A 14,270-nucleotide genomic window follows, 5' to 3' on the forward strand; every position below is an offset into this window, starting at 1 on the left:
TGTCCTCAACACCTTGATTTATTATTGTTTGCAAATAAATACAGCATTTGCTTTCACTAAGCTTCACTTTTTATCAAACTTTAACCCAGGAGAACCACTAAAAACAGTATACAGCACTCAAATATTAGAAGAAGGGAATAGCCATTATATCTCTAAATGCTTTTTCGAGATAAATAAATGAGACTATAACCTTGTTTATTAGTCAGAGGATAGTCTTAAGGTTTTTGTCTTTGTTTCCTATTCAGAACTATAAGCACTGTTTTTCTTACACTATTGGAAAACCAGGAGACTTAAATCAACCATATGAGATCATCAACAAGTCTAACAATAACCATTTAGTTTGGCCCATGGACCATTATGGAATGTATGTGTTTCGTGTGAAGATCCTGGATCCAAACTATAGGTGAATATGCATGTCTTCTTATAATAATTTTAGCATTAGTTCCTAAAAATTAAATTTTTATTTTATTGATCTAATTTGATTTCACTCAGATGTCCAATTACAAGCATCTCTCATTTTATCAAGTCTCACTTTATTACTCTTTGAAGACACTGCACTTTTTTACAAATTGAAGGTTTGTGACAACCTTTGGTCAAGCAGGTTTATCAGCGCTATTTTTCCAACAGCATTTATTCACTTTATGTCTCTGTGTCACATTTTGGTATTTCTTGCAATATTTCAAACCCTCCATCAGCCAAAAGATTACAATTCATTGAAGGCTCTCAGCTTCCTGAAGGAGTCAGCCTACAGCATGTGAACATCATGGGCAATTTGGTCCAAAAAACTTGAATTCAAATCCCAGCTCTGTGACTTATAACTGCAAACTTCTGTAAGGAGCTTAATCTATCTGAGCTTCAATTTCCTCGTCTAAAAGGAACGGCTGCTATGAGGATTAACAAAGATAATTCACGTAGAACATTTGGTACGTTGGCTGGTACATAGCAAATGCTCAGTATTCATTTTCAGTAAGTATTAATGCACGATAAATGTTAACTGTTTATGATTCCTGTCAACACTTACTATTGTTAATTATTATCGATATCATTATTGCTGTTGCCCTGGGAGCCATTATCAAAATGATGTAAGCCACTAGGAGGACAGTGAGGCTGCTCTTTCAAGCTCTGAGCAAACTTGTAGCGATCAGCTTAAGTCACACATATGAAAAAAAATCATCACAGCTCCTATGTAAATGTATCTATTCTCTCCCTTGTCAAGAAAATGACACCTTAACTAAGATTATATATAATTTGTTTGTTACCATAGAGATGTGCAGGGAGTCTTTTAATGTATTTAATTTAATCTTTAATATTATTTTTCTAATTTGCAGTTTCTGTAATCTAACAGCTGTATTTGCAATAGAGACCTTTGGAGTGATTCCCAGGTAATGACTACAGCCTAATTCAGCTCTAAAGAGGGAAGTAAAAGAAACAGTGGCAGCAAAAAAGGAAACGTCCCTCTCTCTCTCCTATTTTCCTGGGACCCTAATATTTCTGCCCTATATGTGACATTTTTAAAGTTGTATATATATATACCCTACTGAAGCCTGGGTCCCTTTTAGTTCCATCCTCCTCAATAGCCAGTTTTCCCATCAAAAGTGTCTGTCAACTCCACGTAAGGGCAGATGATAGACTGCAGCAGTGGGGACAGAGAGGGCAGTGGCTGGGCCCCACTGACCGTGAGTCAGCCCTCCACCAGGCCATTATTCCAGTACATACAGGAAACAGACAGTAAAGGCATTTCCCTGGACTCAGCTTCAGTTTCCTTTGAGAGCAGAGTGAAACATCTTATATGAAAGTTGGGACTGCAGATGATTGCATCTCTGTCCCGTGTTTTTGTTTTGTTTTGTTTTCTGAAAATGTTAAACAAGAGTGGAGGACAAACATCAAGTTACTTACGGCCCTACTTTAAATATCACTGACTGCTCAACTCTCTGTGCTAACAGGAGGCTAATGGTGCGGATAAACTGCAAATGAGATAAGCCACGTGTTACTTGTAGGTAGCTTGGGGGAACATGTACAGGGTTTTTTTGCAGCAACTTCTCTTTCTCATCAGATCTGTACGTTTGATTTAGATGTATATTAAGAACATATGTCCACCCAAGTATCCACCAACAGAAGTGGGAGTTGGTGAGTTAGGGAGGAGAGGAGGAGGAGTAAAGGGGGATCTCACCTATTTGCCCCAGCTCATCTGCCAAGAGCTGGATTTTAGCAGCCAGGAAATACGATGCAGCACAGGGGATGGCCCATCAGGTTAGTGACTGCAGTTCAGTCTCTGTTTTGAGCCCTGAAGGGGACCAGAGGCAGAACAGGGGTGAGCTGGTGGTGAACGTCTTCCTAGTAAGAGAGCACTCTTCATGAGCAAACCGGGCTGATTATCAGTTTGCAGGAGGCAAAGATCTTACTACTTCCTTGCTTTCTGGCCCAGTGCTTAACCACTTCCCCCAATTTTCTACTCTGTCCTTTGGAGTTGCCACGATTTAACCAGCAAACTAACCTAAATCCTGTCCTCTGAGCTCTCCTTCTGTCTGTCACCCTTCAGCTCTTCAGAGTGATGGCTATTTATTTCCGCACACTCCCATGTGCCTTGGGAACCATTACCACTCCCAGATCCTTATTTATCCTGATTCTTCTGAAAAAAAATAATTTTTTTTAAACACTTACCCTTGGAGGCTCATGGCATCTGCTCTACGCCCATCCTTTCTCTGTTCTCATTGCTGTGTCCTCTCCAAACTTCCCTTCATTCAACGCCATCCTGTTTTCATCTCTGTATCAAGACACACCATCAGGGTCCACATGGCCAACCCTGCCAACATCATGGCCTTCCCTACTCCTTGGCGTGCTCCTCCTCTCTGGTACTCTAGCCATCCACTCCCAGAGTCACACCCTGGCCACTGTCAGGACTATCACAACTGCTCTGCGGACTGAAGCATCAGTTCAGACATCTCGTCCTCTGACCTTCTCAGCTCGCTAATCCAACTCCACCCACTACAACTCTTCTTCGTTCTCACCGGGGAGGACCTCCACCTCTACTTTCAGTCTCTCCTTTTTTTACTTTCTGTTTCCTTACATTCCAAACAAAGTCCATTATTTCATCATTTTCTAGTTCTCCTTTGCCTTTTTGGGATTTGCGCCCCCTCTGGCAAGCCCCCAACCACCTTCTTTCTCTAGGACTACATCGGAGCAGCCCGGTACTTCTAAAGAAAGATACACAGCAGGGCAGATTGATCACCAACTTCAAACAGATCACCAGCACCACCTGGGAACCTTTCTTTCTTTCTCTGGTCAACCAGTATTTCCACTCTCCGTAACATCCACCTATCTGAGTAGCTTCCTCCTGGGACCTTTCCATAACAATCATCAAATGAAATTTTTTTCACCTTTACAGAGAAATTAGAAGCCATCAGACAGGAACTCCCCTTATTTCTGATTCCAAACATAAAAACCAACTAACATCTATCCCCTTTCACTCCTCTTTCTATCCTGTTACCTCCTCTTTAAATACAATTCTCTCACCTGTGCTTTAAACCCTGGTCCTTCCCACTCCGAAATTCCAGATCAATTATTCCTTCTCTCTTCTGTATATTCAACTTTCCCTCTCAACTATATCCTTCCAATAAGCTTTTAATCACTCTCAAGTTTTTAAGCAAATAAACAATAAGTAAAACCTCAGGCATATCCCCTTCCACCTACCACCTTATCTCACACCTCCTTCGCAAGACAAACTCCTGAAAAGGCTTGTCTACCCTCATAATCCTCATGTCCCTATATTCCATCCCTATGGCGTGAATCCGTCCAGTCTGCTTTCTATCTTATCACGCCACCAGTTACTTCTCATTAGAATAGCTTTGGTCTGCACTAAGTCTCTTTGGTACTTTCTTATATGCTCTCTCTTTGCTCATGAATTCTTCCCCTGACCTCAGTGAGCATCTTTATGACCATCACTTTGAACTCCTTATCAGGTAAATCACTTAGCTCCGTTTCATTAAGGTCTGTTTCTGAAGTTTTATCTTGTTATTTTGTTTGGAATATATTTCTCTGTTTCTTCATTTTCCTTGACTTTCTGTGTTGGTTTCCGCGCAATAGATAAGACAGCCACTTCTCCCAGTCATGAAGGAGTGATCCTACATAGAAGATGGAACTTACTATTCAGCCCAGCCCTAACTGCTGTTTCTCTCTTAAACCCTTGAGACTGTCCAAGCTGCCTTCTTAGTTCTTAGTGTCTCCCAGTAGCTGAGGGTGTGCCAAGACCACCAGTGTCCCAAAGAAGAGGATCTCAGCCAGCACCCAGATGCAGCCTGGTTGGAAGCTGGACCCTCAAGAGGCAGTTTTTAAAGTATGCAAACAGATCTCTTTCAGGGGAAGACTAGGAGATGGGCCTTTCTGTCTGTTCCCCCTATGCTGAGGGAACAGCCAGATAAGAACAGTTTCTTTATTTGTTACAGTCCTGTGGGACCTGTGAACATACGCTCTGCTGGCTACCAGGGCCAGGCAATCCAGTGGCGTGTCTCCTGAGCAGCAGCCATAGGAGCTGGGGCATCAGAAGTATGAGTGAAGTCTTTTGGGGGAGATACCTGCGACCTGGGGACAGGCAGAGAGAGAGTGCAACTTTGGCACCTGCCAGCATCTCCAGTCTCTGCAGAGGATTGCAGAGATTTGTGTTACATTAGGAGCCTGACCCTCAGATCGCAGCTTTTAAGATAAGCAAACGGGTCTCTTTCACGGAAAGACCGGGAAATGCTGCTTCTGTGCCGAGCAGGGGCAGAAGGTGAGAGAGGGGACTGGCCACTGCGAGTCCTCAGAATCCAGCGGAAGCTAGGAGTTGTGAGTTTCCTCCCCACTGTACGCTGCGGGGCTGGGGGCGGGGGTTCTGGTGAGACTGTGCCTCAATCTCTCCCACCCACCTTTATGTGGCTGACTTTTTCTCATTCACCCAGTATATAGGAGTTGCTCAGCTAGTTTCTGTATTTCTCTCAGAGGGAATTGTTCCATATGTAGCTATAGTATTGGTGTGTCCATGGAAGGAAGGAAGTTCAGGAGCCTCCTTTGTCACCATCTTGAACTGGAACTGGCCCACACTAAATCTGACAGATACTTTCCAGTCCTGTCTTTTTTGACCTTTCATCAGCGTTGACTTTTCCTTTGGCTGCCATTTTGCTCTAACAGTTTTCCTAGCCTTCTGTAGCCATTCTCTCTCTTTCTAATAAAGAGAGCCTCATCCTACAACACCAGCCATTACATGTTGACCTTCCTTAGGGCTCAGTCCTGGTTTTCTGAGCTTCTCACTCTGGCAAGCTCATCCATATCCATGATTTTGATTAGCATCTATAAATACATGACTCCCAAATCCTATCTCTAGACCAGTCCAGGGCCATACATCCCACTGTCTACTTAACCTCTTCTTTTATCTCAAAGACGAGTCAAATGGGACATGTCCAAAAGTAAACTCATGATCTTACCACCCATTCCCTTACCCCGTTATTTGTCTGAAACTGATTTTCACAGTAATTGCAAACAGTCCTGTGTGTCACTGCACAGCTCCAGGAGAATCCATTCACATAGGCTATAACGTGAATGGTGCCCTCTTGGAGTTAAAACAACATGGTGACCCTAGTTTCCAGTGTTTCCCTCTCAGGAAATAGCACATCTAAAATTGTACAAGCCAAACACCTAGCAGTCAAAAACATGAAAAACTAAAAACTGGAGTTCACATTCCTCTCTCTCTCTCTCTCTCCCCTCCAGCTCATCTAAACAGTCACTGCTTCCCATTCATTTAATCTCTTACATTGCCCTTAAATGAATCCACTTCTTACCAAACCCAAAACCACCACTCTAATCCAAGTTACCATTACCTCTGGTCTGAATTATTGCAACAGACTCCTAACAGTGCTCTCCCCTCATCTTTTCCTATTTTATTCTATCTCATTCTCCTCGTTGGAGCCAGAGTAATCTTCTCAAATGCTAATTTCAGTAGCTTGAGACCTTTAAATTTCTTTCTTTAAAATGAAAACTTCCTAACATAGCCCACAAGATCTTTTCTGATCTAGCCCCTACCTACTTCTCCAGTCTCACTTTGCATCACGTTCCCCTCATTTTCTCAGCTCCACACCTACCAACCTTCTTTCAGTTCCCAGCTTTCTCCATACTCTGTTCCACAGCAGGAGCTTTGAACATGCTATTTTCTTTATCTGCAGTCTCTTCCTTCCCCCTCTTTACCTCTTAACTTTATCAATCTACTTCTATTTAATTCTTCAAATTTTTTTTCTCGGTATTTTCTTTTTATTTGTTCAATTTTCACAATAATGAATTGATTTCTGGTCATTCTCAGAAGATGACCAAATTTTTTGTCTGCAAATATTATAAACTCATGGATTTAAGCATAATTTATGGATTTCAATCCAATGTAAACTTATCCTTATTAAAGCTAAAATTGTCCTGTCTTGGGCCATTGACTTCTCCTTTCAATTTGTCTTCTAAGTTATATATCTACGTACAGCTGTATCTATCTGTCTATTGATGTGTGTGTGTGTGTGTATAAAACCCTTGTAGTCTTTGATAATTTATTTTATCATTTTTTAATGGAGGTACTGGGGATTAAACCCAGGACCTTATACATGTTAAGCATAAGTTCTACCACTGAGCTATACCCTCCCCACTAATTCTTCACATTTTAAAATATTTATCTTTTCCCAATGGGGGCATTTTTTGACCCAATTCACCAGGTTAAATCCTGCGATGAGCTTTCATTGCATTGTATACCTCTCCTACTCAGTTCTTATCACAAGTTCAATTATATATTTATTTTCTCATTAGTTGATTAATTACTATGTCCCCACTAAAACGTAAGCTGTCTAAGGATGAAGACCATGTCTATTGTTCCTCATTATTGTTTTCCCAGCACCTAGCACAGTACAGCATACATCAGATGCTTTGTTAAGTTAGTGGACTTCCAAGAAGGAAGAGATTCACTGGAACTAGATTAAGCTTGTATCCACTGAGGAGGAAGATCAGACTAAGGGGACTGGGGACCTGGGGAAATACTGCAAACAAATAATTATGGTTTAAAAGGGAACTGAAAACTAAAGTCAGGTACCAGGACAACAAATAGAAAACAGCACAGTGTTTGGCTTAAGAAATACATCCACTCTGAAGGGAGGCACTCATGCAGAGTCCCAGATGAAGACGCAGATGTCTGGACCTTGGCTGAAAGTAGCATCTAATTAAGTGTACACACACACACACACACACACACACACGCACATCTGGTTGACCCTCAGGTGCCTCAAATTCTATGTGCCCAACGCACATGCCCTCTAAAGTATATTTCCTTCTGAACTTCCTATTGTCAGTGAATGAGGATACCATCCTCAGAGTTACCTCATCTTAAAACTTAGGAGACAGCCCTTATTCTAACGTATTTGTCAAACCCTACAGCTTAACAATCACCACGATTGATCCAATCTAACTCCTAAATATACTCTAGATTTAGCCACTTCTCCCCATTTCTCCAGCCATGAATTAATTAAAACCCTCATCATAGTTGATTATTACAAAAACCTCCTAACTGGCTTTTCTCCCTCCATATGAGTAATTCCCATTCATCCACTCTTCGCACTAATATCAGAATCGTCCTTCTAAAATGACAGCTCTGTATCACACCTCTGAAACTCCCTCTTGCCTTTAGACTAAAATCCACACGCTGTAGCTTGAATAAAGCTGCCTTTCTCATCCCCAACAACCTGTGCTGCCTCACCTCTAACCACTGGGCCTACACCTAAGCCCTAGTCATGCTCAAGTAGTTTTAGATACAGACTTTCTGGGGCTGATCTTAAGATTTTCTCATGTTCCATGCCTTGTAAATGCATCTCCCTTGGCCTAAAACATGATGCCCACCTAGTCGCTTTCACCACTCCCAGGCGTTTTTATCTAATTAACTTACACTAACACTCCTAATCTTACTCATATCCAGCTAACTCCTACCCATACTCAGTTCAAAAGTCACCTCCACTGGGAAGCCTTCCCCATGCCTGGCTCCCATAGTACCTTGTAACTCCTCTCATTATACTGATCACTTTCACTGTCTGTTTTCCTCTCTGGTCAGCCTCAAGCACTCAGAGGTAGACATCCTGAGGGTAGACAAGATGTCTCATTAATCTTATTACTCACTGACAGAGAACAATGGCCTCGTAGCCAGCTATTCGAATATTATTTGACTAAATAAGTTAACAACCAAAGTGAACGATGACTTTTAATGACTTTTTTTCTCTTATTTCAGTCCCCGTACTTACCTGGTTGCTGCCATCCTCTTTCTCCTGATGCTCCTGTTCCTCAGTCTTCTAGCTCTGAGCTACTTGTATTATTATCTGAGGATTTACAGCGAATTTATTGATGTACCACTTCACAACCCTGAAACAAAACAAAAGAATGATTAAGAAAAATGGAAGTTTATTGACTACAAATGTATGTATGTAGAGGGAGTGTCTCTATCCTTATATTGAGAGTGTAAGTTTGACTGGGACCTACTAAGTATAAGTGCATAGTAAGTATCACCAAATTCTAAATCTGAAAAGTGTTCTTAAATTACTCAAAACAAAACTATTTTCATATACAGTGCATGTTATTAAATCAATCCTTAGTGTGTTTACATTTATCTTACTGTAGTCTATGTACTTTTATATCGCTTAAAGAAAAAAAAAACTTTAAACCACCTAAATTTGGCTATTATAATCTTTCCTAAGAATGAAAGAAAATTTTTGAAAATATATGTGTGTCAAATGTTATTATTTTGCATAAGACTTCTCATATGAAACCTTATATGGCTGAAGTTAACTTATGTATAAAAGACTTCATAATGTGTATAAATTTCAATAGTCTGTAAAAGGTATTTCAGAAGTTTCTCTAATGGTAGATTCACATATGAGATACACACCTTATTATATTGGAAAATAGGATACTGATGCTCTAAGTCTGAATTTTAAGTTTTCAAATTTGATTTTGATGCTCAAAATAAGCTTCTTCATTTGTCCAAATGTGATCACAGCTTTCTAAACAATTAGTATTTGAACAGTCAGGATCTAACTAGAGAAGGAGAATCAGTAGGAGAAGTGTGTGAGTGTGTGTGTGAGTGTGTGTGTAAAGAGATTTATTTAAAGGAACTGGCTTATGGGGAGAGAACGCAGGAGACGGAGGGTGTGCTGAGCTTTAGCTGTGCTGGGCCCAGCCAGGGTGGAGGTACCCTAGTCCATGTTCTTTACTCTCTCCATGGACTTACTTAAATTCATAAATAGGCCCCTTTTTCCTCAAACAAACAAACAAAAAATTGGCTTATGTGATTGTAGAGGCTGGGTAAACGAGTCTGAAATCCATGCACAGACATCATGAATGAAAGATCAGAAGTCAAATGGAACTCCAAGGGCACAGACCAAAACTATTATCTACAAATAGGATTTCTTACTTTCCTCAGATCAGGAACAAGACAGGGATACCTGCTACTCATCACTGTTTTGAAGGTTCTGACATTACAAGAGGGAAGTAAAATAACCATTATAAATGCTTGGGAAAAGGAAATAAAATCCTCTCTTTCAACAGTAAGATCGAAAGGAAACCCAAAATTAGGAACAAGAATTACTCAAATAAGATCATTAGATGGCTCAAGATGAGACAAACATTTAAAATTTAAAACCTTGCTTTTAAAAGTTACATAAAAAACTTTAAAGAAATCTGAAAAAGCAATACCTTTTCTCTATAATAGTTCTATAATAGTTCAACAGTTGGCAACAGAAATAAAATATAATTTATTGTAGTGACAAACTACATAGAATTAAACTTAATATGAAAGGTGTATGACCTACATGAGAAACATCTTTAAAATCTTTATTGAAAGGGTGAAACAAGACCTGAAATATGTGACAGAGAAAAGAAAGAAAACAACCAAACACAAAATGAGCAAAACACATAGTCATTTCACAGAAGAGCACATCCAAACAGCCAACAAATACAATAAAAACAACTATTTTTTAGTGTTTACTATGTGCCAGAAATTATTCTAGTAATTTATGGAATCCTCTTCAACAACTTTATGTGATTGGAACTACTATTATCCCATTAGAGATGAGGAAACTCGTACAGAGAGGGTAAATAATTTTTTAAGTTCACACAGTTGGTAAGTGAAGTCTCACAAGGTTTTGCTAAATGAGAACAGTGAGCTACAGGGAAGTACTTATACTATGATCCTATTATATAAACAAAATGAAAGCTCTGTGCATGAGAACCAGAGAAAAGTATGGAAGGATACACACCATTTGTGTACATCATGTGCATGTGTGCTTGTGTATGTCTGTCCACTGCGGGAGGGGGAGAGGGGATGTGTCCAGAGATGTAGAGAGGAAAGGATATAAACAAACCCCTCAAAACTGTGGAAGCAGCAAACAACAGAAAAACAGCATGCATATTTTTCTCTCTATGTAAAATGATGTGTCTGTGCATAAAGACAAATGGAAGGATATTAGTCACCAAACTCAAAATGATGTAGTTCCAGGTGATATTTGCTTTCTTACTGTGGTTTCCTACTACACTAAAGTTATACTACTTAATTAATCATAAAAAGTCTCTTGTCACTGTGAACAAACGAATGGGAATTAAAGAAGTAGAGACAGCAAGTATAAACTCTTTCAAGGAGTTCTTTTTTTCCATGATAGGGAGCAAAGAAATGGAGGGCAACTGGAGGCAGAGGTGAGGTCAGGAAGGTGTTACTGAGTACTGACAGGAATGATCCAGTGGCGAGGGAAAACTGATGATCCGGGGAGAGAGGGGGTAACTGCTGAACCAAAATCCTTGAGTAGGCAAAAGAAAACCAGATCAAGTGCTGAAACTGAACATTTCATCCAGTGTTATAGGAGGGAGGCCAGAGTTCATGGGTACTGATGTAGGTAGGCTGGTAGGAAGATGGGTGGTTTGTGGCAGACCTCCTACTGCAGGAGTGTAATTGACCCAGCACATGAGCTGCTGCCCCTGTAATTCACCACCACATTGCACCAAGGCCACACCCCCCAAGCCACTACCCCTCCGATGACTGAGTGTGCGGGGGATACTTCCACAGACGAGACACCTGCCAGCCTGCCTCAAGGACTCCTGAAGTCTCATGTTGCACAGCAGTTAAGGACACCTCCACTCTCACACACACACATACACACACACACAAACTCACTTTCTGTGTGTGTGTGTGTGTGTGTGTGTGTGTGTGTGTGTGTGTGTGTGTGTCTGTCTGTCTCTCTCTCTCTCAGTCTGGGTCAGATGATTCTCCCTACCTTCCACAACTTCCTATTTCCTTTCAGACAAGTATTTCCCCTAATAAAATTGTTGCACATTCAGTCTGATCTTGGTGACTGTTTCTCAGAGAACCTGGACTGACAGAGGTAGTAATTCGAGTGGTCTGAGAAAACAGACGTTTGGAGGGGACTTGAGACTGGCTCACCCAGCACCCTGCAGGCAGAGATAGCACCAACCTGGAGGGTTTGTGGGACACAAACAGTTCCTGGTTCAAGGTGGTGGTTCAGTTGCTAAAGCTTTTATTGATGGTGACTTGGGGAAATGTCCTGGTGGAGGGGAGTGTTATGGCAGGTACAATGGAGCAAGCATTTGAACATAGGGATAAAAAAGACAGTGACGTTTGCTGGTTACTGCTAAATTATATATATAATATAATTGACATATAGCATTGTGTAAGTTTAAGGTATACAGGTGTTGATTTGATACATTTATATATTGCAATATGATTATCACCATGGTGTGAGCGAACACCTCACTATGGACAATTAAATGCTGACAAAATGGAAAAGTTAAGAGAAATGGATAAATTCTTAGGAACATGCAATTTCCCAAGACTGAACCAGGAAGAAATTGAAAATAAGAACAGGCCAATTACCACTAATTAAAGTGAATCAGTATTAAAAATAAAACTCCCAAAAAACAACAGTCCAGGACCACAACCTTCACAGGTGAATTCTACCAAACATTTAGTAAAGAGTTAACTTAACATCTATCCTTTTCAAACTGTTCCAAAAAACTGCAGAAGGAATGGTTCCAAACTCATTTTATAAGGCCAGTATCATCCTGATACCAAAACCAGACAAAATTATCTCACACACACACACACACACACACACACATACACACAAAGTTGCAGGCCAATATCACTGATGAACATAGATGCAAAAATCCTCAACAAAATATTAGCAAACCAAATTCAACAATATATTACAAGGATGATACACAATGATCAAGTGAGTTTTATCCCAAGGGTGCAAGGATGATTCAATATTCATAAATCAATCAATGTGGCACACCACTTTAACAAGTTGAAAAATAAAAATCCTATTTTAAAGCATAAAAACATCTCCATAGATGCAAAAAAAGCTTTTAATAAAATTCAACATCCACTTATGATACAAACTTTCAACAAAATGGAGACAGAGGGAACATACCTCAACATAATAAAGGCCATATAGGACAAGCCCACAACTAACATCATACATACTCAACAGAACAGGACAAGGATGGCCACTCATCACTTTTATTCAAGATAGAGTTGGAAGTCCTAGCCACAGCAATCGGATAAGAAAAAGAAATAAAGGAATCCAAATTGGAAAAGAAAACATAAACCTGTCACTGTTTGCAGACGACAAGATACTATATGGAAAATTCTAAAGATGCCACCAAAAACAAACAGAACAAAAAACTATTATAACTAATAAATGAATTCAATAAGTTGCAGGATACAAAATTAGTACACTGAAATCTGTTGCATTTTCTATACACTAACAATGAACTATCAGAAAAAGAAATTAATAAACTAATTCTATTTACAATTGCATCAAAAACAACAAATTATCTAGGAGTAAATCTAAGCAAAAAGGTAAAAACCTGCACTTGGAAAACTGTAAGACTTTGTAGAAGATGACACAAACAAATGGAAAGATTTACCTTGCTCATGGATTGAAAGAATTAATGTTGTTATAATGACCATACTATTATTCAAGGTAATCTACAGATTCAATGCAAGCCCTATCAAAATACCAATGACATTTTTCACAGACCTGGAACAAATAATTCTAAAATTTGTTTGGAAACACAAAAGATCTTGAATAGCCCCCCCACCCAAAAAAGAAAACAAAAAAAACCTTGAGAAGAATCACTCCCTGACTTCATACTACACTACAAAGCTACAATAATCAAAACAATATGGTACTGGCACAAAAACAGAACACAGATCAATGGAACAGAATATCGATCCCAGAAATAAACTCACACTTACATGGTTATTTACCCTATGATAAAGGAGCAAAGAATATATGATGGGGGAAAAACAGCCTCTTCAATAAATGGTGTAGGGAAAACTGGACAGCTACATGCAAAAGAATCAAACTGGACTACTTTCTCATACCATCCTCAAAAATAAGCCCAAAATGGATTAAAGACTTAAATGTAAGACCTGAAACCATAAAATTTCTTGAAGAAAACATAGGTAATACACTCTTTGACATCAATCTTAGCAATATTTTATAGGACAGGTCTCCTCAGGTAAGGGCAGCAAAAGCTAAAAATAAACAAACAGGAGTACTTCAAACTGAAAAGCTTTTGCACAGTGCAGGAACTAGCAACAAAGTGAAAAGGTACGTTACTGAATAGGAGAAGATATTTGTAAATCATACATCCAATAAAGGGTTAATCTCCAAAATATCCCAAGAACTCATAAAACTCAACATCAAACAAGACAAACAACCTGATTGAAAAATGGGCAGAGGACCTGAATATCCATTTTCCAAAAAGGACATACATGAAAAGATGCTCAACTTCACCAATCACCAGGGAAATGCAAATCAAAACCACAACAAGATAGCACCTCTCATCTGTCAGAATGGCCATCATCAAAAGGACAATAAATTATAAGTGCTGGCAGTATGTGGAGAAAAGAGAACCCTCACGATTGGTTGGTGGGAATGTAAATGGGTACAGCACTCTGGAAAACAGTATGGAGGTTCTTGAAAAAAATTAAGAATAGAACTATCATATGATTCAGCAATGTTGCTTCTGGTCTTTTCCCAAAGAAAACAAAAACAATCATTTAAAAAGGTATACACACCCCAAGTTCACTGCAGCATTATTTATTATATACAATAGGAAACAGTATTGTATACAATAGGAAAGATATGGAAGCAATCTGAGTGTCCATTAATGGATGAATGGATAACGATGTGTGTATGTGTGCGCATGTG

At 39.5% G+C, this 14,270-nt stretch overlaps 1 protein-coding gene and 1 long non-coding RNA gene across 9 annotated transcripts in view; one reads left to right on the plus strand and one right to left on the minus strand.

The window, feature by feature from the left end:
* Nucleotides 1-8,759, plus strand: part of CATSPERE (catsper channel auxiliary subunit epsilon) — a 96,367-nt gene extending 87,608 nt beyond the window's left edge. For all 3 annotated transcript variants that reach the window (XM_072948612.1, XM_015234795.3, XM_072948613.1), the window contains 3 exons: nt 246-403; nt 1,329-1,382; nt 8,273-8,759. In XM_072948612.1, the coding sequence (XP_072804713.1) occupies nt 246-403; nt 1,329-1,382; nt 8,273-8,429 (369 nt within the window). In that variant the 3' untranslated portion in view covers nt 8,430-8,759. The remainder of the gene's footprint in view (nt 1-245; nt 404-1,328; nt 1,383-8,272) is intronic.
* Nucleotides 1-14,270, minus strand: part of LOC116285238 (uncharacterized) — a 105,073-nt gene that overhangs the window by 86,234 nt on the left and 4,569 nt on the right. For 3 of the 6 annotated variants that reach the window (XR_012063545.1, XR_012063540.1, XR_012063542.1), the window contains exons 2-4: nt 8,286-8,403; nt 2,662-2,764; nt 2,171-2,284 (exon numbers count right to left, since the gene is read on the minus strand). This is a non-coding gene — a long non-coding RNA (uncharacterized lncRNA). The remainder of the gene's footprint in view (nt 1-2,170; nt 2,285-2,661; nt 2,765-8,285; nt 8,404-14,270) is intronic. The other 3 variants (XR_012063544.1, XR_012063543.1, XR_012063541.1) reach the window with 3 other exon arrangements.

The sequence above is a fragment of the Vicugna pacos genome, chromosome 23 (genome assembly GCF_048564905.1).
Source record: "Vicugna pacos chromosome 23, VicPac4, whole genome shotgun sequence".
Taxonomy (NCBI): Eukaryota; Metazoa; Chordata; class Mammalia; order Artiodactyla; family Camelidae; genus Vicugna; species Vicugna pacos.